The following is a 21,239-nucleotide window of genomic DNA, read 5'->3' as shown; positions in this document are numbered from 1 at the left end:
AGTATAAGCACAGCAAGGCCCGGCCATGATTGGAGTGCGTCTCAGCCACGCGCCAGCGAGCAAGTGGGTGCAGCTCATTTCAGGCGGCATGACGGCGTGCTGGGAAGAAATCTGATGCCTCACGTGCAGGCCGGCGTCCGCAGCTGCAGACGCAATGGTCATGTTGAATGTTGGCGATGTCGTATGTGAGGCCGCTGGCGACGGCTGGCAGAGCACACTCACTGTCGTGTGCTGACGTCTGTTTCAAGCAGGCGCGGTCGCATGCTCCTGCCGCCGCAGAGCAGCCCTGTGTATGTGTATTACTATAAGGCTCCACGAGAAGCTATCATCTGCATCCTATCCCATCCCCCCGTTTCCTGCAGGTCCGTGATTCCTGCACCGGGCGATTACTGTACGCTGCTCCCTCGAGCAGCTTAGACGCCGCTGGGCTGGTCTGCGCTGACAAGTAGGTGAATTGCAGGCCTTCTGATCACGTTGGCACCCAATTTCGCACTAGCAGTGCCCCGCCCTTAATCCCCAGCACTGCCGTCACTCAACCCCATCGTCGCCTTTCCTCGCACCTTCACAAGCTCTCCATCTCCGCCTTCAATTCCCCTTCACCCCCTTCCCACCACCTGCTGTGACTGCCGCCCGAGCATCGTTGCTGAGGGGTCGACCTGCGCCTTCCTTGTTCCTTAGCTCCGTCAGCCACAACAAGCGTCACCTGGTACTGCACAGACGGCACGCGGGACCACGCCCTCTTGACACTCGACCTCGCGCCTACAACCCTATCTGCTCCGCTTCAGCCCGCCCGACACCACTCCTCGCCCACACTCAACTCCCCTGCCGCCCGCCCTCCAGTTCCCCAGCAATCCGCGCAGCGCTGCCGGACCCCCTCCCACACGCATAACACCAAACAATGAGCCAGAACCGGCCATCGGCCTTCTCATCGCTAAGAATGGGTGGTAAGTGCCCCCCGTCAACCCGCCGCGTAATTGGCCTCATGCTCACCCTCCCGCAGAAGTTATCCGCGAAAAGGTCCAGGACGGCCTGACCGGCGACTACAAGGACCTCGCATACACGCAGTGCAAGATTGTCGGCAACGGCTCTTTCGGCGTCGTCTTCCAGACCAAGCTTTCGCCTAGTGGTGAAGATGCGGCCATCAAGCGTGTCCTGCAAGACAAGCGCTTCAAGGTGCGTGTGCGCGCCATCATAACATGCAGCCCCAGCTGACCCTCGCAGAACCGCGAACTCCAGATTATGCGCATTGTCCGACATCCCAACATTGTCGAGCTCAAGGCCTTCTTCTACAACAACGGCGAGCGGGTACGTGTCTGCAAGCAAGCGCGTGCGTGCATTTCGTGTAGCTAACCGTTTCAGCCACAGAAAGACGAGGTGTACCTGAATCTCGTGCTTGAGTTCGTTCCCGAGACCGTGTACCGTGCTTCGCGCTACTTCAACAAGATGAAGTCGGTTATGCCCATCCTCGAAGTCAAGCTGTACATCTACCAGCTCTTCCGCTCGCTCGCCTACATTCACTCGCAGGGTATCTGCCACAGGGACATCAAGCCCCAGAACCTCCTGCTAGACCCCTCAACCGGTGTCCTGAAGCTGTGCGATTTCGGAAGCGCCAAGATCTTGGTCGAGAACGAGCCCAACGTTTCGTACATCTGCTCCAGGTACTACCGTGCGCCTGAGCTGATTTTTGGAGCGACAAACTACACTACCAAGATCGGTATGTGTTGTGCTGTAATGAGCGGGAGCCCGTGCTAATATTGTACAGATGTCTGGTCTACGGGTTGCGTCATGGCGGAGCTCATGCTTGGACAGCCATTGTTCCCGGGAGAGTCAGGTATTGACCAGCTGGTGGAGATTATCAAGGTTCTAGGAACGCCCACCCGCGACCAGATCCGCACCATGAACCCGAACTACATGGAGCACAAGTTCCCCCAGATTAAGCCTCACCCGTTCAGTAAGGTATGTTGAGCGATGCGTCTCCGGTAGCCGCGTGATCTTTACTTACATGGGCTAGGTGTTCCGGAAGGCCGATCCCAACGCGATCGATTTGATCTCCAAACTCCTCGAGTACACGCCAACTCAGCGTCTTTCGGCCATCGATGCCATGGTACACCCCTTCTTTGACGAGCTGAGGGACCCGAACACGCGTCTCCCAGACTCGCGTCACCCCAACGGAGCCACTCGTGATATGCCTGAGCTATACAACTTCACTCACCACGGTAAGTTTGTTTCGAGTCCTACGAGATGCAAAGTCTAATGTTTGCAGAATTGTCCATCGCTCCTCACCTCAACAACCAGCTGGTACCGCAGCACATCCGCGCGACACTAGCCGCCCGTGGCCTCGACTTCGAATCGCCGAACTTCAAGCCATTAACGCGGGATCAGATGATAGCCAGGCTGGATTAAGCCCTCTGCTATCACACGACACGATACCATTCATTCATGCGGCGGCTTCTGATCCTCTCTGGACCGGAGCACAAAGCTTTTCCGTCCGGAGAGATGCAAAATGGAGTCTCAATTGGGCGTCGGTTTTATCAGGTGTATACTACGAGGAGCACACCCTTTCCTGCTTTATATGAGCGCGTCTGAAATGATACCGACATTCACCTTTACAAAGAATGACCTGGCTTGCTTTTCTTTGGGGATTGTTGGCATCCCCGTTTACGCGAAATGATCAATGGACCGGCACGGCAAATGATGTTCCTTCGATCCCCTTTGAGATGACGAATGGGTGCAGCAGGTTGCAACTATGAAGGAAATGAGGAACGGGCAAAATTCGGGATGTATTGAGTATGGGATACGAAGGAAGGGTCTCGCTCATCCGATTCCGATGCTTCAACAATGGTTACTATGCGTCACCTGGGTTGCATGCGGGAGTTTTCTTTCTGTTAAGACGAGTTCGGCGGGCTGCGCATCGGGCGATGGGGCTTTTATGAACTTGGGAATGCTATCCCTAGGATGGGATCATACGGGCTGGTCAATGGATGGCTAGTTTCGGACAAGGACTAGAGCGAGGCACTGCGCATTTGCAGCGGAACGAATGTCCAATGGACAATGACTATCCTGCTATTCGCCCACCTCTCAGCATACTTTCTATAACGGAGATTCCTTTCACATTTACCTTTCCGAATTGATGTGAAATGTTGTGATATATTCTGTGGGATGGTGCATTTTTTGCAACCAGAGCAATACCTACTCTTTCATCCACGCATTAAGGGATCCGTCTGAGACGTCAAGATGGTGGTCTGAATCCATACATGTTACCTCTTGCCTTTACCAGGAGATAAGCATAGGGTTATCGTATTCATGGTCTACCTTTACTGACAGCCTCACCTTGCTCGCTTCAGTATGCGTGATCCTGCTGCATAAATAGCCTTGATCTTGTCTTCTACATCTGTTCTCTTAGCATAAACTAGTCTCAATCGACGAGTTAGTCAGTTGCAAACCAGTAGTCAACAGCATCACGGTAAATCCAGGTAAATTCAACAAAATGAATAACCTAGATATGGATTCCGCATTCATGTCGCCAGATCGCATGGCCCTGCTCAAGTTGACCGATGAGGAAGCGCAACAACATCTTGTTCGGGACAATTCACCGTTCAATGATTCGGCAATGGACGTTGACGTCGAGAGTGCATGGACCGAGCGCCAAGATACGCCTGGAACGGGAGCAAATGCCGCTAACCCTTTCGATGCGCAAGCTCCAGTGCGACTTCCGCGCCAACTCGACGATTCACTATCGCGAACCATCCGCCAACATCGCACCCGAACCGCCCCATTCCACAACCGTGTGTATAATCATCGACACGGCGACTTTTGCCCCCCGCGTCAGCCCGTATATTACGATCACGACGACCTCGGCGCCAACTCTACAAGAATCTTGTCGCAACTGAGGGAAGATTCTCCGGAGACGTTAGAAGAGAAGGCACGCGCAGTCTTGGTCGCAACCATGGCGGATGCAGACGTCAGAGAAGAGCGCGATGATAGGCGCGAGGACCGACGTGATGACAGGCGCGATCGTGGAAACTATCGAGGAAACAACAAGCGCCGCCGCGATGGTGAGTCTGCACTTGTCCTAGCATAAGTGATTGCGCAAGCTGCATGGGTGGGCTGGATAGCTTCTTTGATTCGATGGCTGTAACGGGCATCAAATCGAGGCCGAGGCTATCCTCCCTACCCCATAGACTGGCTTGTGTATCTGGCATTTGCACTGTACTAACAGCGTCGCGCAGATGACGATAACCACTACCGCGGTGATGACCGTCGCGGACCCCAGCGCCGCCGTAACGATGATGGAGGTCCACGTCGCCGATACGAAGAGCCGCCGTTCCCCAAGCTGCGCAGACTGCTCTTGAACATTGCCAGCTCCACCAAGCTTCCTCAGGACGAGGCTATCGAGATCGCAAAGTACTTTGGAGAGCACTTTGACGATGAGCGTCTCCGCTCTGACTTCTTCGACGTCTTGGTACAGCTGTACGTATAGTCAATCCTCCATTATTTGCCATTTCACTAACGGACTTAGGATCATCGAGCAGCCCTTCAAGATCCCGTTCGTCGCAGCCGTCGCCTACTACGCCAACGATGTCAAGCCACAAATCACCATCGAGGCCATGAAGCGCGTCGGAGACCGGGCACAGGAGGCGCTGAATGCGGGCGAGTGGAAAGAGTTCAAGTTGCTCCTGAGGTTCTTCGCATGCCTGCAGTCGCTCTACGAGGATGATGGCGTCTTCACTTTCCTTGGACAACTCTTCGACACAGTCGTTGACCTTCAGAGTGCCAACGAGAACGATGTAAGATCTTCGGATGATAATGTGGGAACTCTACTAACAGTGCTAGGTTGTCGGTATCGAACTCGTCAAGATCATCCTACTTACCATTCCATACGCCATCGTCGCTGGAGGAGAGCGTTTCCACGAACAAGCGCAACAACTACTGAAGAACACCGGCATCGTGGCGAGCAATGCGGTTCCCATCGAGAGCCTCATCCACTCCTACGTCGGCGATTTCGAGTCAAAGCCGGTAGACCACCACAGCGTCATTGGCCTTCTTCAAGCACAGTTGTCAGCTGAAGCCGAGTCTGGTTTTGAGCTGAGATGCCTTCCACGCATCGACCTCGAGGCTTTGCGTAGGGCGGATGCCAAGGAAGACGACGCCCTGCCCACGGCTCCTCAGATTCATGCCTTCCCCACTTTCACCATTCCCTCGCCTGTTAACCCTGGCCCACGACCTGTCTTCCCTGAGGCGTACTTTTCCCTGTTTGCTGATCAGGAAGTCGACACCGTCCCCAAGACCACCGATATTGCCTCATCGCTTGTTCGGGATGCCATCGTTGACACCATCAACCAGCTCGACTTCAACCGTGAAATGGTGGCCAAGTTCCTTGTCGATGTTGACTGCTACTGGTCCGTCGACATCTTTGCCAAGCGCGGCTCACCTTTCGACAAGTTCCGCGAGCTGGTCGGTGACAAGATTCAATACAAGTCAGAGGATATGATCATCGACGCCATCTTTTCGCAACTGTTCAAGTTGCCCAGTGCGGAACACAAGCTCGTATACTACCATGCGCTCATCACACAGTGCTGCAAGGTCGCGCCTGCTGCTATTGCCCCGTCTCTCGGACGTGCCATCCGTACCATCTACAAGAACCTGCCCATGATGGATCTCGAGCTAGGCTACCGATTCCTCGACTGGTTTTCCCACCATCTTAGCAACTTCGAGTTCCGCTGGAGGTGGACTGAGTGGTATGTTCATCTCTCTTTGCTTGTGGATCCGCGCTAACGTAACTTTAGGCTTGAGGATCTTGAGCTGTCTAACCTGCACCCGAAGAAAGCTTTCATTCTTGCGACTTTGGACAAGGAGATAAGGTTGTCCTTTGCCAAGCGCATTCGATCAACGCTGCCGGAGCCGATGCACACCATGATTCCTGAGCGTCTAGATGCAGACAACAGCCCTGACTTCAAATACGACAACCAACGTATGTATACTCCGCAGGTAACATGCATCCCGCTAACAATACCCCAGAAACCCCCTACGCTGCTGAAGGTCAGATGCTTCTGAGTCAACTCAGGAAGAAGGCTACCGCCGAAGAAATTCAAGTCACTATCGACAGCATTCACGAGAAGGCTCTTGAGCAGGGCATTACCGAAGTCCTCGTGCCTTCGACTGACGCCTTCGTCACCGCCATCTGCCGGCTGGGAGCGAAATCATTGTCCCACGTTCTGTCTTGCATTGAACGCGGCAAGGACAGGCTACTGGAGCTCTCGCAGAACGAGGTTGCACGTCGCCAGATTGTTGCAAGCGTCGTCGAGTACTGGAAAGACCAGCCTGGTGTTGCGGTCCGCATCATCGATATTCTGCTCAACTATACTATTCTTGCGCCGATGACTGTCGTTCAGTGGGTATTCGGTAGCCACATGGGAGCTGGCGAGGCTCTGACCGAAAGCTGGGTCTTTGAGATGGTTAGCAACACAGTCGCCAAGGTTACCAACCGCAACCGTCAGATCGCGTCAGCCCGTCTCCAGAAGGGCCTTCCCCAAGAGCAGATTGAGATGGTTGAGGCCACCCTCGCCAAGGACCGTGACAACGCTCGCGAGCTGTTCAAGTACATTGAAGACTCGATGCGTGGTGTCGCAGAGGGTTCCGCTGACGTTCTGATTGAAAAGTCGTCCAATGGCTCGCTCACCGAAGAAGAAGTCGAGCTCATCAAGGCCTGGGGCAAGCGCTGGCAGACTGTCTTCATCCGCAAGGCGCAGGTCGAAGAGTCTGTCGTCGGCGAAGAGGCGGTCGAAGCTCGCATCAGACTTCTTGCTGCTGAGCCTGACGAGGTCGCTGAGAGCATGGAGCAGGATGCCGATGGTGTTGCCGAGGCCACCAACGGAGAGGCGCAGATGTCTCTTGCTTGAAACATTCCACACTGAAGGACACGATATCAGATTCTACAAAAGCATAAGGATAGCGTTTGCATTCATCGGTGGCGTATCAGGCCAAGTGCTAATGGGTTATCGACTTGCACGTCGGCTGGCAGGATGATGCGCCCACAGGGGTTCTTCATCCAAGATGGACATCTAGTTCGCGTGATATTGTACATTACATCTCAAAATGAGTATCTTCATGAAAATTTCATGAAACTTTTGTGTTGCGGTTTCGAGACCGTTCTATGACGAGTGTTGGTGATTACAGTTTGACCAGTGTAGGGAGCAGAGGCGCTTTTTGCTTATCCGCTGCAGAACCGCCAGAAGAAGTGTTGTCGCATGTTATCCCTGTGGTGTGAGGGGTTGGACAGTTGCGACAGGCACGAGCGTGCAGACATGAACCGCCTCTACTTCCCAAGTATGTTTATTAATGAGATTCATCCCCATGATATTCGTGCGTCGTCCGGAGTCGACGGATCCACCATGCACGGTGACGGCTAGCGTGGGCCAGCATCAGTGAACCCTGCAAAATGTCGCGCGGCATACGGCACCAGCTCCAAGCCGACCACCCAAGCCAGCAAGCCCAACTTTGCAGCCACGGACGGGCCGCGACTCTGTAGCACCGCCGAAACTTCTGGGCAAAAACAACATGTTGTCACCGCCCTGTATCCTTGGTCGCATATAATTATTGTTGCTCCATTTCTTGTGCCTTCGTTGTACTACTGCCTTCGTTGGACGCCCTTCGTTGTACATAGCTTCTTTGTCGCAATCTACGATACGAAACGAATAGAACCGAGGGAACGGAGAAGAAGCACCCCCAACGAACGAGCTTCCACGAGGACGAGCGGCGATACAGCACGACGCGCGGACGAAGCTATTGCTTAGACGACGAGCTCCCTCGAGAATTCCCATCCCACGGCGATAACGATGCATATACCACCCAGCCACCCCGTCGCTGCAGGCCCAGCGACAGCACTACAGAGCTTAATACCAACACCCACACCCACACCCTACGCCGCGCTATCATGGATATCGAAAGACGCCCACGGAGGCGGAGGAGGCGGCGGCGGATACACAGAGAACTGGAGTAGTCTAATCGGCATCATCACCGCCATAATAGGCAACGTGCTCATCTCGTTCGCACTAAACATGCAGCGATACGCGCACATACGCTTAGACCGCGAGTTCCACGAGAAAGAACGGCAGAGGAAGAGGCGGAAGGCGGGCATGGACGATGCGGGGAGACTGGCAGAGGAGGTGCAGAAGATGGGATTGAGGAGCAGGAGGAGTGAGGGCATGGTTGAGCAGAGGAGACGGAGGAGTAATGGCGAGGAAGACGATATCTTTGAGGCGTCCGAGAGCGATCCATTGATACCCCGGGATACGAGACCGGCTGTGGGAAGAGAAGATAGCGCTGAGTCGGGCAAGCAGGAGGTGTTCAAGCAGACGTCGTATCTCAAATCGCCGTACTGGTGGTTCGGCATCATCCTCATGACAGTCGGCGAGGCGGGGAACTTTCTCGCCTACGGATTCGCGCCTGCGTCTATCGTTTCCCCGCTGGGCGTTGTTGCGCTTATCTCGAATTGCATCATCGCGCCGTTTATGCTCAAGGAGCCTTTCCGCAAGAGAGATGCGTTGGGCGTTGTTATTGCTGTTGGGGGCGCGGTTACCGTTGTGCTCTCGGCGAATGACAATAATCCCAAGTTGGGTCCGGGAGAGATCTGGGATTTGATTAGAAGATGGGAGTTTGAGACGTATTTGGGGATTACGGTGGGGGTTATTGCGTGTTTGATGGTGGCGAGTAATCGGTATGGGGAGAAGAATATCTTGATTGATTTGGGGCTTGTTGGGTTGTTTGGTATGTATACGGACATGACAAGGGGATGTTCTTGAGATTTAAGGCTAACGGTTCCTAGGCGGATACACAGCGTTGTCTACCAAGGGCGTTGCTTCGCTACTTTCGTACACGCTCTGGCGCGCCATCACCTTCCCCGTCTTCTATCTACTGGTTGTCATCCTCGTCGGCACAGCAGTAATGCAGATCAAATACGTCAACCGAGCTCTCCAACGCTTCGACGCAACGCAGGTCATCCCCGTCCAATTCGTTCTCTTCACTCTTTCTGTCATTGGCGGATCCGCAGTCCTCTACCGCGACTTCGAGCGCACCTCAGGAGAAGACGCTGGGAAATTCGTCGGCGGATGCGCCCTAACCTTCTTCGGTGTCTGGCTCATCACCAGCGGCCGCCCATCGAACCATGACGATTCAGACTCCGACCACGATCCAGAACCCGAAGACGCCATCCACCTCGCCGGCGAAACCTACACAGACGCCATCAACGAACCAAGCGAAGAAGGCCCCGGAAGCACACGCCGTTCCTCAACAACACGCGCCCTCTCCCCACCCGCATCCGTCCAACGCCGCTACCAAGACTCCACCGAAGAAGACACACGCCCCTCAACCCCAAACATCACATTCACCCCCACCGACCCCTCCACCCCACCAAACCCCACCCGCCCCGCCACCGCCGACATAATCTCCTCCCTGGTCGCAAACCCCTGGTCCCACCCCAACGAACCCACCCACCGCAGCACCCCACCCCTAAACCGCCACACTTCCACCCCCGTCCTCCCTTCTGAAGCCGCCCCTGCACCCTTAGTCTCAGTCTCCGACACCCATCTCCCGCCGCCCAGCACGCCCACGCGCGGGAAATCGTCGAATGAAGTTCCCACGACGCCGGGATCGGGTATGGGACTCAGGAGATTGAGAACGAGTGATCGGGTGCAAAGTGCGAGGAATAGTATTGCGGGTGGTCCGCTACTGGCGAGTCCGCTGAGTACGAGTTTGAGTACTATGGTTCAGGATTTGAAACGGGGGGGTAGTGTTAGGAGGAGGGAGAGTCTTCTTGCATTAGCCGCGAGGGACAGGGAAAGAGATGGATTGGGACAAGGGGAGGATGGTATGATGGGTGCGGGTTTGGTGGTTGGTGAGCCGTTGAGTAGGAGACGGACGAGGGATAGTGCGAATGCCGAGGATGGTGCTGGTGGTAATGCTGGGGCGAGGACACCGGGCGGTGGGAGGAGAGTTGGCAGAGGAAGGAGTTTGAGTGCGCTTAGTACGTTGAGTGGGCTTTGGAGGGGGATTAGGGGGCAGGGGAGTAGGGAGGATATGAGGGCTGAGGAGGGGAGGAGGGATGGTGAGGCTGAGAGGTGATCATGACGGAAGAGGGGTGGGAGGGTGTAGATCTGGTAATGATTGAATGCTGGACTATCCGTATGGATTAATCTTTGCTACGATCTTTGCAAACTGGGCGAATGTCTGATTGAAGGTGATTGCGCTAGTGATGATTCGCACGGTTCGCAAAGTAGGCAGAAGCAGGGTCTGTCTCATTATTGCACTGCAATTCTTAGCGCAGACGAGAGGATAAATGACTGAGATTGTGCATGGTGGGACATGGGTTGTATTGGATTTCGCGAATGTGCCGCGATAGGATCTAAGTGCACTGCAATTTCTAGCGCAGAAGAGCTGTCAGAATCAGGACAATGTGCTCCGGATTGGACAGAACGGTGACCGGCGAGCAATTATGGCCAGCACTGCAATCTCTAGCGTGAACGAATGGCCACCATGTATGCTTATCATTGGCTATGCCCATGCGGCGAGGTAGGGGTGTGACCAGTCATAAGACTCTTCCTGCGGCATGCTCACCGGAAAGCTATCTTGATTGGGAATTCTCATCCTTGTAGCTGTTTACTGCACTGCAATCTCTAGCGCCGAAGAGCAGTTCAGAGAAGGCTGATCTTGTATGTGATTGGATATCGCGTTCTTCTTGTGAATCCTCACAACCACGCTGCACTGCAATTTCTAGCGCGGAAGAATAGATGAAGGGACTAAGTTGGAGGGATAGGGCTGAAGTTTCAACAGCTGCACTGCAATCTTTAGCGTAGGCGAAGATCTGGAGGCACAAGGCTGACGACATAGAAGGGAAGAAATTGAATCAGACTACAACCTCCAACCGCCGGATGAATATGTTGCAGATGACGAGAAATTACGGTACGAAACAGATTATACCTATATCTGGCAAAACTACGACAAGTTGACTCTGCGCCTCTTTGAATCCACTCAAACGTCTGGACCGTTTCGAAGCGCGCCGATCCCGAGTATGTTTGAACAATGTACAGGAATACTATAACCCTTTCTCAGTGATCTTTCAAGCGCGAATGCACTGCAATATGATATATGGCGAAGGACCAGGAAACGTGGGATGGGATGGCAAGGCAGAAGTGAATAACGACTCCAGCAGATTCGGCCCCCATAATTTGCACTGCAATTTCTAGCGCGGGCGACCAGCCCGAAGGTATCCACACCAGGCTGTGTAGATGGTTGTGGCCAACAGCGAACGCTTCATCCCTGTGATCTGCGATAGGGTTTTGAGACATCGGTTGCACTGCAATCTTTAGCGTAGAAGAATAGCTGAGCGGACGAGGCTAAAAGACGAAGACCGAAGATCCATGTGAAACCCACATGTAAGACTCCGCAGTGCTTACCAATGCCAGAAAATCGCCAAGAACCTTAAAAGGGATACTTTGAATGAGACCAGAGGATCAGAAACATCCTGACGTTCGTCATTGACAGAGCTGCTGGAAATCGCTGCGAGGTTGCTTACATATGGCTCTACACTTCATAATAGTCTCTGCAGCAGAGGAGTAGTGGAGCATTCAACGCTAAACATTGAAGAACGCTTTCAGGTTTTCTCGTCTCTTTGTAGCACGCAGTGATTGTACTGCAATATTCAGTGTAGGCTGGATGCCAGAGAGTCGAGATTGAGAGGCTATACATATATCACCTGTGTTTCCGTGGGGACCGAAACCTCATTTTGCACTGCAATCTCTAGCGCGGAAGAGCAGGCGAGGCCAAGGCTTAAGATCAGCCTGACGTGGTGGGAAGGAAGGTATCGACACACGATTGGTGAGCTCATGTTTGAACTTTGACGCAGGTCTACCTAGGTGCATGGCAACCGGTCAGTACTGCAATTTCTAGCGTGGAAGAGCAAGTAGAACAACAAGGATGACTCGCAGCCTTGTGCGATAGCAAGCCGAAGGGACCTACAAAAGCTGGGGGTAATGCACTGCAATCTCTAGCGCAGAAGAGCAGTCAGAACGACAAGGCTGGTTCTTAGCCTTGTTGTGCGACAGCAGACAGGAAGGCAGATGTGCGCTACGAATGCGGCTGCTTGCGAAGTCTAAGTTAGGGCCAAGATCTCAAGCCTGAAAATAGGCAGTGAGTTGGTAGATGCTGCACTGCAATCTCTAGCGCGGACGACCTGTTATTGTCTTGGCAAGCTCAGACAACGAAGGCCTATGGTAACTCTGCAGACGCCGCAATCGACGGCTTTTGAAAACTTGCCTAATTCGGCCTGTACGTCAGACAACGCGCAACACCAACGTCCGACCCCTCTGAGAACCAGGGTCGGACGACAACGGTGGTGATAGTAGGGAGGTTGTGACATTTGCTGCAATATACACTTTACAGCGAACCTGCCTGATCGGGACTGTAGATGGTGATGTATCTGGAGGTCGTAGGCGCGGCGACATCTTGGTAGACAATATTCACCTACTATCGACACCTACCTAAACCAGCTTCCGACTACCTCTACGATTACGTTGCCTATCCGTCCAAAGACACAGAACATCAAATCCAAGAACTTCGCACGAAAACCCCCATCACAACAAACATCCCATCCCATACAAACTTCGAGCCTACTACCCGATTAAGAAGGTTTAGCTCAAGTGTGGATTACGGCGAGGTGTCTTCGTGCTCCTGCGCGCCCTCGACGCCCTACTCGACCTTGCCGTCGCCGCTGCGAGGTTTGCTATGACCGCCCTGGCCGCGCTGCTCGCCGGGGTAGCTGTGGTCGCCGTGGTCGCGCAGGCCGCCAGATTCGCGCGGTCTGCGCAATTCGCGAGGTTTGCGCTGTTCGCCAGATACGCACCGTTCGCACCGTTCGCACCACCCGCCCAGTACGCCCAGCACGCCCAGGTCGCTCCTATCTCGCTCCCAGCCCGCCCAGTGCGCCCAGCACGCCCATGGGAGCTCACCGTCATCCACGCTTTCTTACAACTTACCCGATTAGGCAACATCCCAGACCTCCACCACGACCATCACCTCCCTTATATCCACCATCTCAACCGCTCGGCGCTATAGCTTTCCCATTCTAGTAAAGCTTTAAGCTTTAGATGTCGCGGACAGTCAACAAATTTTGAGTAGCGGATGTACACATAGCAAAGATATAGACATGCGCGTGTGCGTTGAAGGCAAGTAGGAGGGGACGTACAGGGTGGTTGGAGTGTAGGAGGGTGAAACTGGGATCAACGGTTTTATAAGAAGTTACTTGATTAGGAAGGAGTTTGATGTGAGATGGGATGGAAAATGTTGTCAAGATGTGAAGACGTGACGAAGGTGTGGAGTATCATGAACATGTTCGAGGGGATAAGTGTGCGACGATATGCGTATCCGATCACCACTATATACACCACCTCAATCTCTGTTTCGAGTGAAGTATAGCAATGCTAATACAAACGCCATCATCCCTATGCGCCAACGATGCAAAACCAATTCGCTCTTTCTGGATACCAAAGAACATCGTGCGCCCATCAGGTTCCAGACATCACTCCCCGCTACCCCCCGCCCCATCAAAGTTGCTATGACTCCGTCGCAGCGGACTCCTCTTCTTCTTCCCCTGTCCCCCGCTAGCAACTCCATTCCCAAGCCCACCTCCACCACCATGCGCGTTCCCGTTGCTCCCACCCTTCTTCTTTCTCTTCTTCCCCGGACTCCCTATACTCCCCGGCGAGCCCGGCGACCTTGGCGAATCCAGCGAACCTCTTGACACCAAGTCTTCCGCTTTTCCTGGTCCTTGGGTATTTCCCTGCTGCCCGGCTTCCTCCGCCTTCAACAAATCCATCGCACGATCTACCTCTTCCCAACTCGGTCTACTATCCCTCGTTCCATTAGGCGTCGCAGGGCCGGATTGCGTTTCTAGGACTTGTATTCGAGCGGCTTGGTCTTCTGCGTTCGATACTGCCGACGTAGGTGTTGGAGGGATATTTTCTTTTCTATCGTCGTGTGCAGGATTGTCTTGGTCATTGTGGATACCGTTTACGCGGATAGGTGGACTTGACATGTCTTCGTCTCGATGATCGCCGTTTCTGTGTATGGCAGAATGAGTGGTAGGTGTCGTGGGCGTAGGTGGACTATACTCGATCTGTACCGGACTTCTCAGACCATCGGTTTCGGCATCAGACAGGTTGTGTTGACCACCGCCGTCACTGTCATTGTGGTGGTGGTCGCTGAGGTGTGCAGACGCGTCGCTCTTCCACATGTTGCGGAAAGTACGGCGTTGTCTTGCCATGCCTGATGTATCTGGTGGGCTGCGCGGAGGCGAGGACTCGAAGAAACTGGTGTACCTGTTGCCTAGCTGCTGTACGATTGGTACATCGGCTGTGGATCCTAGAGTACCCGATCTGACGAAGAGGACCAGACCCAGGCAAAGAAGTAGAAGGGTAGATTGCACAACGGCCATCCTCTTTTGCCAGACGAGTTCATCCGCCATTAGGCTCAGACGAGTGCCTATCTCGCCGATTTCAGACTGCTGACGCTCTTTCATGCTCTCTATCTCGATGACCGTACTCTGCCATAGCTGGTCATACATGTTGCGGAAGCTCTTGAGTTCTAGCATAACCGTACTATTAAGATGGTCCAGGAACTTCTCCGTCTTTGCCAGTTGCCTCTTTTCCACTTTCACAAACGCATCTCGGAGAGCGCGGGACTGTTCTTCGATGTATTGTAGTGAGAGCGTGCTGTTAGCTTCGAGATACTGGAGACGCTTGTGGATCGACTTGAAGAACGATTCTTGCGTTGAGGGTGCTGGCGCATTTGGCTGTGTAGATGACCCTCGTCCTTGCGATGGCGGACTTACAACAGTGCCGTTGTTCGATGGCTTTACTGCTGGACTGCTTGAAGAGGAGCCTGCCGTGTTCGCGGTCTGTGTTGCAGCGCTATCAACTCGGGACGAAGAACTTGAAGGGTTGATCGTAGAAGCTTCAGAAGTAGGGCTCTGAGCTTGCGGAGCGGATTCTGTTGGACTTGCCGAAGGAACATCAGCTGGCTTCGTCTCCCCACTAGCCGTACTGTTATTGCTGGTGACTTCGTGATTGTCTGTCACCGACGGAGATGAGATGGACGTCAAGTCCGACACAGACTGATGCTGGGGGTTATCGACTGGCTCCACGATGGCTGTAGGCGACGGAGGACCTCCGTATGGCACATCATTAGGAGGGGACTCAGACTTGACATCCGGAGACACATCTCGCTGAGCAACGTCGCTCGCCGCTGAGGCCTCCGAGTTGGTGCTGAGCTCCTTCACCGCTTCGATCGGAATCTCCTCTGGTGGCAGGGGCCCACTATCCTCAGCCGCCTTCTTGACCTCAACGCCCTCAGCCTCCAGATTCTCATCATCTTCTATCCCTCTCGCCTCCTCTTCCTCTTGCCTGAACTGCTCCATCATCGTCGTACCATGGACACGCAAAACGCTAAGCGGGCAATAGTACTCATTCCCAAACTGAGTCAGAAACTCCACACGCAGATACCGCGCCCAGATCTGCGGCTCGGTAATCAGAAAAGGCTGGATGTCCCTCGAATTCCGTGCCTCAAACGTGCCCAGCGTACGCCACTTCTCCATCTTCACAGGGTAGCGATCGGACACGCTCACCCTGAAATGGCGGAACATGGAGGAGAAGAACTCGTAGTTAGCGAGAACGATGGTGTCCACGAGGATGTCGTCACAGAGCTCTACTATGAGGAACTTGTTATCTGCAGAACATATGTTCAGCATGTAGCTGTCCTTGTTCTCGACCAGAATGGAAGACGAGCTCTTCGCCTGCTTGTTGGTCTTCAACACTGTAGCTGCACAGTCGAATGAGGCGTAGTTGAAGCGCTCCTTGCACGTCTTGCCCGCATCTTTGCTGAGGGCGAATGAGTTTGGTGCGACTTTGCCCTCTCCACCAGCAGCCTTTGAGGTATCAGCGCTCTGTTTGCCGTGCTGGAAGTTGTTCGCTATGTTCTCGTCGTCCGGTGACCCAAAGCCACTGAAGTCGATAGATATCTCGCCCTCGTCGCCGAGCGAGTCTAGGGCGTTGACGTTTACGGGTCGTCGCCGTGCGGCTTGGTCTGTGCCTGCTGCCCGTCCCTGTCCGACATTTTCTGGCGATTGACCGACCTTGGCCAGGTTCCTCTTCTTCCATTCGTCAAAGGAGAGGAAGTTGGCGTTGTCGAATGGCGAGTCTGCCTCCAAGTCAAACTCCGGCTCTGCGCTCGCTTTGTCGCTGCTGGATGCAGTTGAGGTTGCGCCAGTCGGATCGGCCTGGGTGGCTACTGGAGTTGCGCCCTGGTCTCCTGCAATGCCTTCTATTCCTACATCTAAACCAGGTATAGGAGTCTGTAGACCAGCTAGAGCTCCTTCCTCAGCGCCCGTACCATTGGTCGCTCCTGCCTCGGCGGGCGCTGACCAGCTCGTCTTTGCGCATTGCTGCGGGAGCGTATGCGTGATGTAGTTTATAGTGCGATACGGACACGTGCTGTGACTCGAGGTATATCTCCGGACGGCCGACGGTGACGGCGACGATGAGGGCGTGGGCGAAGGCGCGGGGGTAGAGGTATGTTGCGTCGTGGCACCTGAGTGTGCAGTAGCGCTCGATTCGACGGTAGGCGCCTCATTCGCCGCCTCAGCGAGGGTGAACGCGGGTGCGCTGCATAGCAGCAGGAAGAGAGCCCAATTACGGAGCGGAGTGCCAGTCGTGAGCATTGCTTGGTTGCATTTCTTCGAGCCGCCCAGTGAAGTCGAGGAGGAACATGGGGTAGGCCAGGAGGAGCTGGGGTTGCAGGCGCGGCGTGAACAGGCGTTCGCGTTCCTCAAGACACGTTTGATTGTTTCACCGCTTGCCTAGTGAATGGCTGCGGCGCCTCCAACCTTGGAATGTTTAAGCGATGACGTTGCCAAGAGATAGAGATATCCGCCATACTTGACTCACGTCCATCACATGCCATCTGGAATGTTTGCATCTGCATGTCACTCTGCACGTCATGTTTCAAGGTTGCTCAGATGTGTAAATGCATGGTAGACATATGCAGGGTCATGACTGATAGCGTGGCACGCGGCACGCTCATATACAAGATGCGTGCTTTTCGTATAGAATTTCATGAAGCTGCTCTACCCTATGCAGCCGCAGTACCCATTAACAAGCGAGCGAAGGTCTACACCCAAACCGTACAGTCCGCCACCATCGCTCTGCAACGTCATACGCCATCATCTAGTACTCGTGTGTATCGTTATGGTGATCCGTTGATGCCGAGAGGAGAAAACGCCATACGAGAGTGCAACAAGCTGCCGATGCCCAAAATCTCGCTATGCTGTGGCATCGGGCGTAAAGGGGGTATGTCCAAAATAAGAAATCCAAGTCAAGAAACGAACGCAAACATCCAGACAAATGGCTCAAGATCCGTGTCGTGTGAGCGAGGACGAAGGCTAAGAATATGGAGGTCCAGCCGTAATCAAGTGGCCTAGAAGCCTTCGTTGCCTGCACGGCAGACCTTGGCCTCGGAGACCCATTCAGAAGCGAGCACTTGGTGCGCAGTCAGGCGGCGGGCAGGTATAGGATCGAGGATTGAGTAGATGACGTTACGACATTGTCGCTGGGGGTTGTTAGCAAAATTCCAAAAATGATCTAGGCTAAGACTCACTCTTCGCAATACCTCAATGGGTCGATAACCCTCCTCCTCTTTCCGGTCCTCGAGGTAGCGGTCGAAGAACTCGTCTTCGCCTTTTTGAGCCACACGCCAGAGGTGGCGCCCGGTCCTCATGGCCATGTAGATGATGCCGCAAGCCCACACATCGACGGCACGGGGGTCGAACTCCTTGTCCACGTACTCTTCAGGCGCAATGTAGGGGGCTGAGCCGCAGAGACCGGCTGTCATGTGTGCCTCCTTCTCCCAGGCCATGCGGAAGCACTCGCCGTTGCCAAAGTCTGTGATTTTGATCGACCCGTGGGTGGTGAGGAGCAGGTTCTCGGGCTTCAGGTCCCGATGTGCAACTCCCATCTCGTGCATGTACTCTACACCGCGCATCAGCTGCTTGAAGAAGCAGTCTGCCTCGGCCACCTCGAGCTGGCCAGCTGCGAGGACGAGCGTGTACAGATCACCCCCAGAGCAGTATTCCATAACTTCGCAGTATGTGCCCTTTTCGTCCTGGAGCAGGTCGAGCGTGGTAATGACGTTGGGATGTTGCATCGAAGAGGATATGCAGAATTCGGATGTGAGGCGCTTCTGGTACCGCTTGGCCGACTCGCCGGGTCTTTGCTTGAACTCCTTGACGGCATAGAGCTGCTCTCGTTTCGAGTCCTTGGGGTCCTGCTTGTGTGCGACGCGGACGATACCAAAGGCACCGCGCCCAACGACCTCCTGGCACTTGCCGTACTTCTGGACCAGTGTCTGCGGGAGGGCGTTGACGGCGTTCTTCTGCTCGGCGAGCTTCTCCTTCTCGTTGCGCATGACGTCGACCCAATTTGACATGAGACTGAGCGGCTGGTCCTCGGCATTGTCGCCCTTCTTCTTGCCGAGCATGAGACTCTGGAACATGTCGGATAGCTTCTCCTGGCGCTTGGCGACCTTGAGGACGTGCTCGTGGGAGCCGTCGTCGTTGAGCCAGAACCGCTTGTAGGGCGCGCCGGGCCCCTCCTTCCTCGTGACGGAGCCCTGGCGCACAGGCTGGGGGCGGCCGTTGGGCGAGGTGCCGTTGGTGGCCTTGACGTCGCCGTTCTTGTCCATGTGGGCGGTCTTGATGCCCATCATGCTGCTGAGGCGCGACGTCATGGTGGGCTTCTTGGGCTTGAGCAGCGCTTCGGCGGCGGCTTGCACGCTGCTGGCGCCAGACTGGTGGACGACGGGCTGGGGAAGGACGACGGTGGTGTCGGGCTGCGAGTGGACTGAAGAGGCCGTCGAGGCAGAGGCGGACGGCGAGCCCGCAGATTTGAGCGCCGTGCTGGGTGGGTTGTTGGTCGTGGGAGCCGCCATGTTCCTTGCTTTTCGTCTCTCGCTGGCCGGCGCGGCTAGGATGTGGTGTGGGTCTTTTCTATGGGGAATATGGGTTTGGAGACGCAGGTGTCTCGCGGGCAAAAAGCCCAGGTGCTGTTATTGTACGGCGGTCAAAACGGCGTATCTGCGTCGGCGGGTGGTGGTGGAGATGAGGTTCGGAAGGCGCGCGTGGGGCGATTTGTAGTGCAAAAACACGGTGACTGTGAAGGAGTCGTCGCCAGGCGCGAGCGGGCAGGTCGGGCAGGTGCGCGCAGTGTGAAAGGCGTGGGCGGGCTGACAAACGCCGTCGCGGTGAGGTCTGGGGCGGCTTCAAATTGCGTCCACCACGGGATCCGGAGCCACAGCAGAGTGGCTGTGCACGCGTGCCGAGCAAATGCGGATCAGCGGCAGATGATGTCGTGGGCTGGGCGGGCGAGGGCTGCGTGGCCGGTATCCGCGATGGGCAGCACGACAGCGAGCGCGGCGGGCTTGGGGACTAGGAATCTCGGAATCTCTTCACGAGGCCTGACGTCTAATATTCAACTAATATTCAGGTGTGCGAGGGGTAACCCATGGGTCAGTGTGCACTGCCTCGAAGCCGTGTACGTCTTGACGCAACAGGCCTGGCTTGCGCGATTTTCATCTTCTTCATGTACGCCAGTCGTCGCAGTTGACCGCTGCAATCTCACAAGTGTGCGGGCCATCGGCGAAGAAGCCTTGTCCTAGCAATGACAAGAAACGGCACATGCTTAGCCGTCTTTATTGTCGACTCTGTTGCATTACCATATACTGCTGGCTTCAATAACAGTAAAACCCATCTCATGGCTTACAGTATATGAGCTCACAGTGGAGCGTTGCCAGCTTGCCTTCCACTCCGCTGACGTATGGCTACCATCAAATTCCCTGAGACATATTCCCAATCCGGAGCATGACATCTTCCCACTACCATCTGACTGGTTTCTGCTTCCACCAAGCACTGTGACGCACCATCAGGGCCCCTTCCATGATCCCGTTTGTCACCATTTCCTCCATTCCCGAGGTCCGCCGAAACATGCGCCGGCAAATACTATCGTCGAGCCCAAGCTAATTCCATCAAGCGCTGCTGCACCTCGGTCCTGTCCCGCACAGCTTCACAAATGCTTGGTCAGCCACTCTCGACACTGGTCAATGAGGAGAGGTCATCTCATGCAGCAATTTCCAGAGACCGCGCGAATTACAGAGCCTGAAAGCCTTTGTTTACACCTGATCAACTATTATTTACACTTCCGCGATACACAAGGAGAGGGGCACTTCCTCAAACCTTGTGCCCCGCATTGCAGCCATGCAGCAACCTGAGATGGCGCCCCTCATCGTCTCCTCCCCACCACTCCCAATCCACTTCACCATGCACACCGCAACTCGCTACACCAGCCCCATGCATCGCAACACTCCTGGTACCCTCTCCCGACCACTAACAAATACCGCAGCTGCCGCTCCAAGTCAAAGGGCGAGCTGTCGTGCAGCAACCTCGCTGCATCCTGCAAGCCATTATGCACCAACGGCTACAGCTGCTCCATCCTCGCACTGACCTCTTATTGCCCTCTACGACGGAAGGAACCATTCACTCGGATCTACACAATACAAGGTTGCATCTAGCCAAACCCCTCCTTATTGGTTGCGGCGTATACTCTGGAGTCGTCTCAACTGCCCTTCCTAGAGGCCACGCTACGCGGATTACCGCGCACTCGTCATTTCTCTGCCGTAATCTTGGGCTGCGGTTGGCATGCGCGTGATCGACTTCGTAACGTGTCTTGTTGTTCCTTCGCCCTGCAGTCTCAGGCACACTGCTCGGAACAATAATGCGCTCAAATCGACCTTCGTGGCAATGATCGGGCCAAGATCTTCGCCCCATGCTGAGCGCTCAACGGTCAGCAACCACCAGTTGGCACTTCACCCGCTGCCGTCAGGTAACACACGACCAGGCTCCTATGTGGATTGACTCGGCCCGGGTAAGCGGGCGATTTGCGACCGCGTTCCTGACTTGCTGCGCGACTCGAAACGACATCTGCTGCTCGTGGCGGCTGAACTCACGCTGATTGGCTAATTCACCCCAGAGGATAGACTTCACACACGCGACGCAAGTACCCGCACGTTCGTTGGATGCTGGTTCATCACACTGACCGCGACTTACGCGAATTTCGGATCCGGCTGTGCGGGTAGTGCCCTGACAT

At 54.7% G+C, this 21,239-nt stretch overlaps 5 protein-coding genes across 5 annotated transcripts; 3 read left to right on the top strand and 2 right to left on the bottom strand.

Moving 5' to 3' along the window:
* Nucleotides 1–937: 937 nt before the first annotated feature.
* GSK1 (Glycogen synthase kinase 1) lies at nt 938–2,403 on the top strand (the record flags this gene model as incomplete). The annotated part of the gene is made up of 7 exons (XM_049346339.1): nt 938–944; nt 1,001–1,173; nt 1,222–1,305; nt 1,360–1,714; nt 1,763–1,956; nt 2,012–2,216; nt 2,264–2,403. The coding sequence occupies 7 exons, from the start codon at nt 938–940 to the stop codon at nt 2,401–2,403; spliced, it is 1,158 nt and encodes a 385-aa protein (XP_049196740.1).
* A 1,649-nt stretch (nt 2,404–4,052) lies between these two features.
* On the top strand, nt 4,053–6,899 carry J4E93_008439 (uncharacterized protein; the record flags this gene model as incomplete). Its single annotated transcript, XM_049346338.1, has 6 exons — nt 4,053–4,059; nt 4,230–4,470; nt 4,520–4,787; nt 4,834–5,738; nt 5,787–5,971; nt 6,019–6,899. The coding sequence occupies 6 exons, from the start codon at nt 4,053–4,055 to the stop codon at nt 6,897–6,899; spliced, it is 2,487 nt and encodes an 828-aa protein (XP_049196739.1).
* Nucleotides 6,900–8,647: 1,748 nt separating this feature from the next.
* J4E93_008438 (uncharacterized protein) lies at nt 8,648–10,119 on the top strand (the record flags this gene model as incomplete). Its single annotated transcript, XM_049346337.1, has 2 exons — nt 8,648–8,653; nt 8,851–10,119. The coding sequence occupies 2 exons, from the start codon at nt 8,648–8,650 to the stop codon at nt 10,117–10,119; spliced, it is 1,275 nt and encodes a 424-aa protein (XP_049196738.1).
* A 3,451-nt stretch (nt 10,120–13,570) lies between these two features.
* Nucleotides 13,571–16,997, bottom strand: J4E93_008437 (uncharacterized protein; the record flags this gene model as incomplete). Its single annotated transcript, XM_049346336.1, has 2 exons — nt 13,571–16,903; nt 16,992–16,997. 2 exons carry the CDS (start codon nt 16,995–16,997, stop codon nt 13,571–13,573), a joined length of 3,339 nt encoding a protein of 1,112 aa, XP_049196737.1.
* Nucleotides 16,998–17,520: 523 nt separating this feature from the next.
* Nucleotides 17,521–18,828, bottom strand: HAL4 (Pkinase-domain-containing protein; the record flags this gene model as incomplete). Its single annotated transcript, XM_049346335.1, is given in 2 exon segments — nt 17,521–18,808; nt 18,824–18,828. The coding sequence occupies 2 exon segments, from the start codon at nt 18,826–18,828 to the stop codon at nt 17,521–17,523; spliced, it is 1,293 nt and encodes a 430-aa protein (XP_049196736.1).
* Nucleotides 18,829–21,239: the final 2,411 nt, after the last annotated feature.

This window comes from Alternaria ventricosa (assembly GCF_023758065.1).
Source record: "Alternaria ventricosa strain BMP 2768 chromosome Unknown scaffold_16, whole genome shotgun sequence".
In the NCBI taxonomy this organism is placed as follows: Eukaryota; Fungi; Ascomycota; class Dothideomycetes; order Pleosporales; family Pleosporaceae; genus Alternaria; species Alternaria ventricosa.
This window is presented reverse-complemented; position numbering and strand designations above follow the sequence as displayed.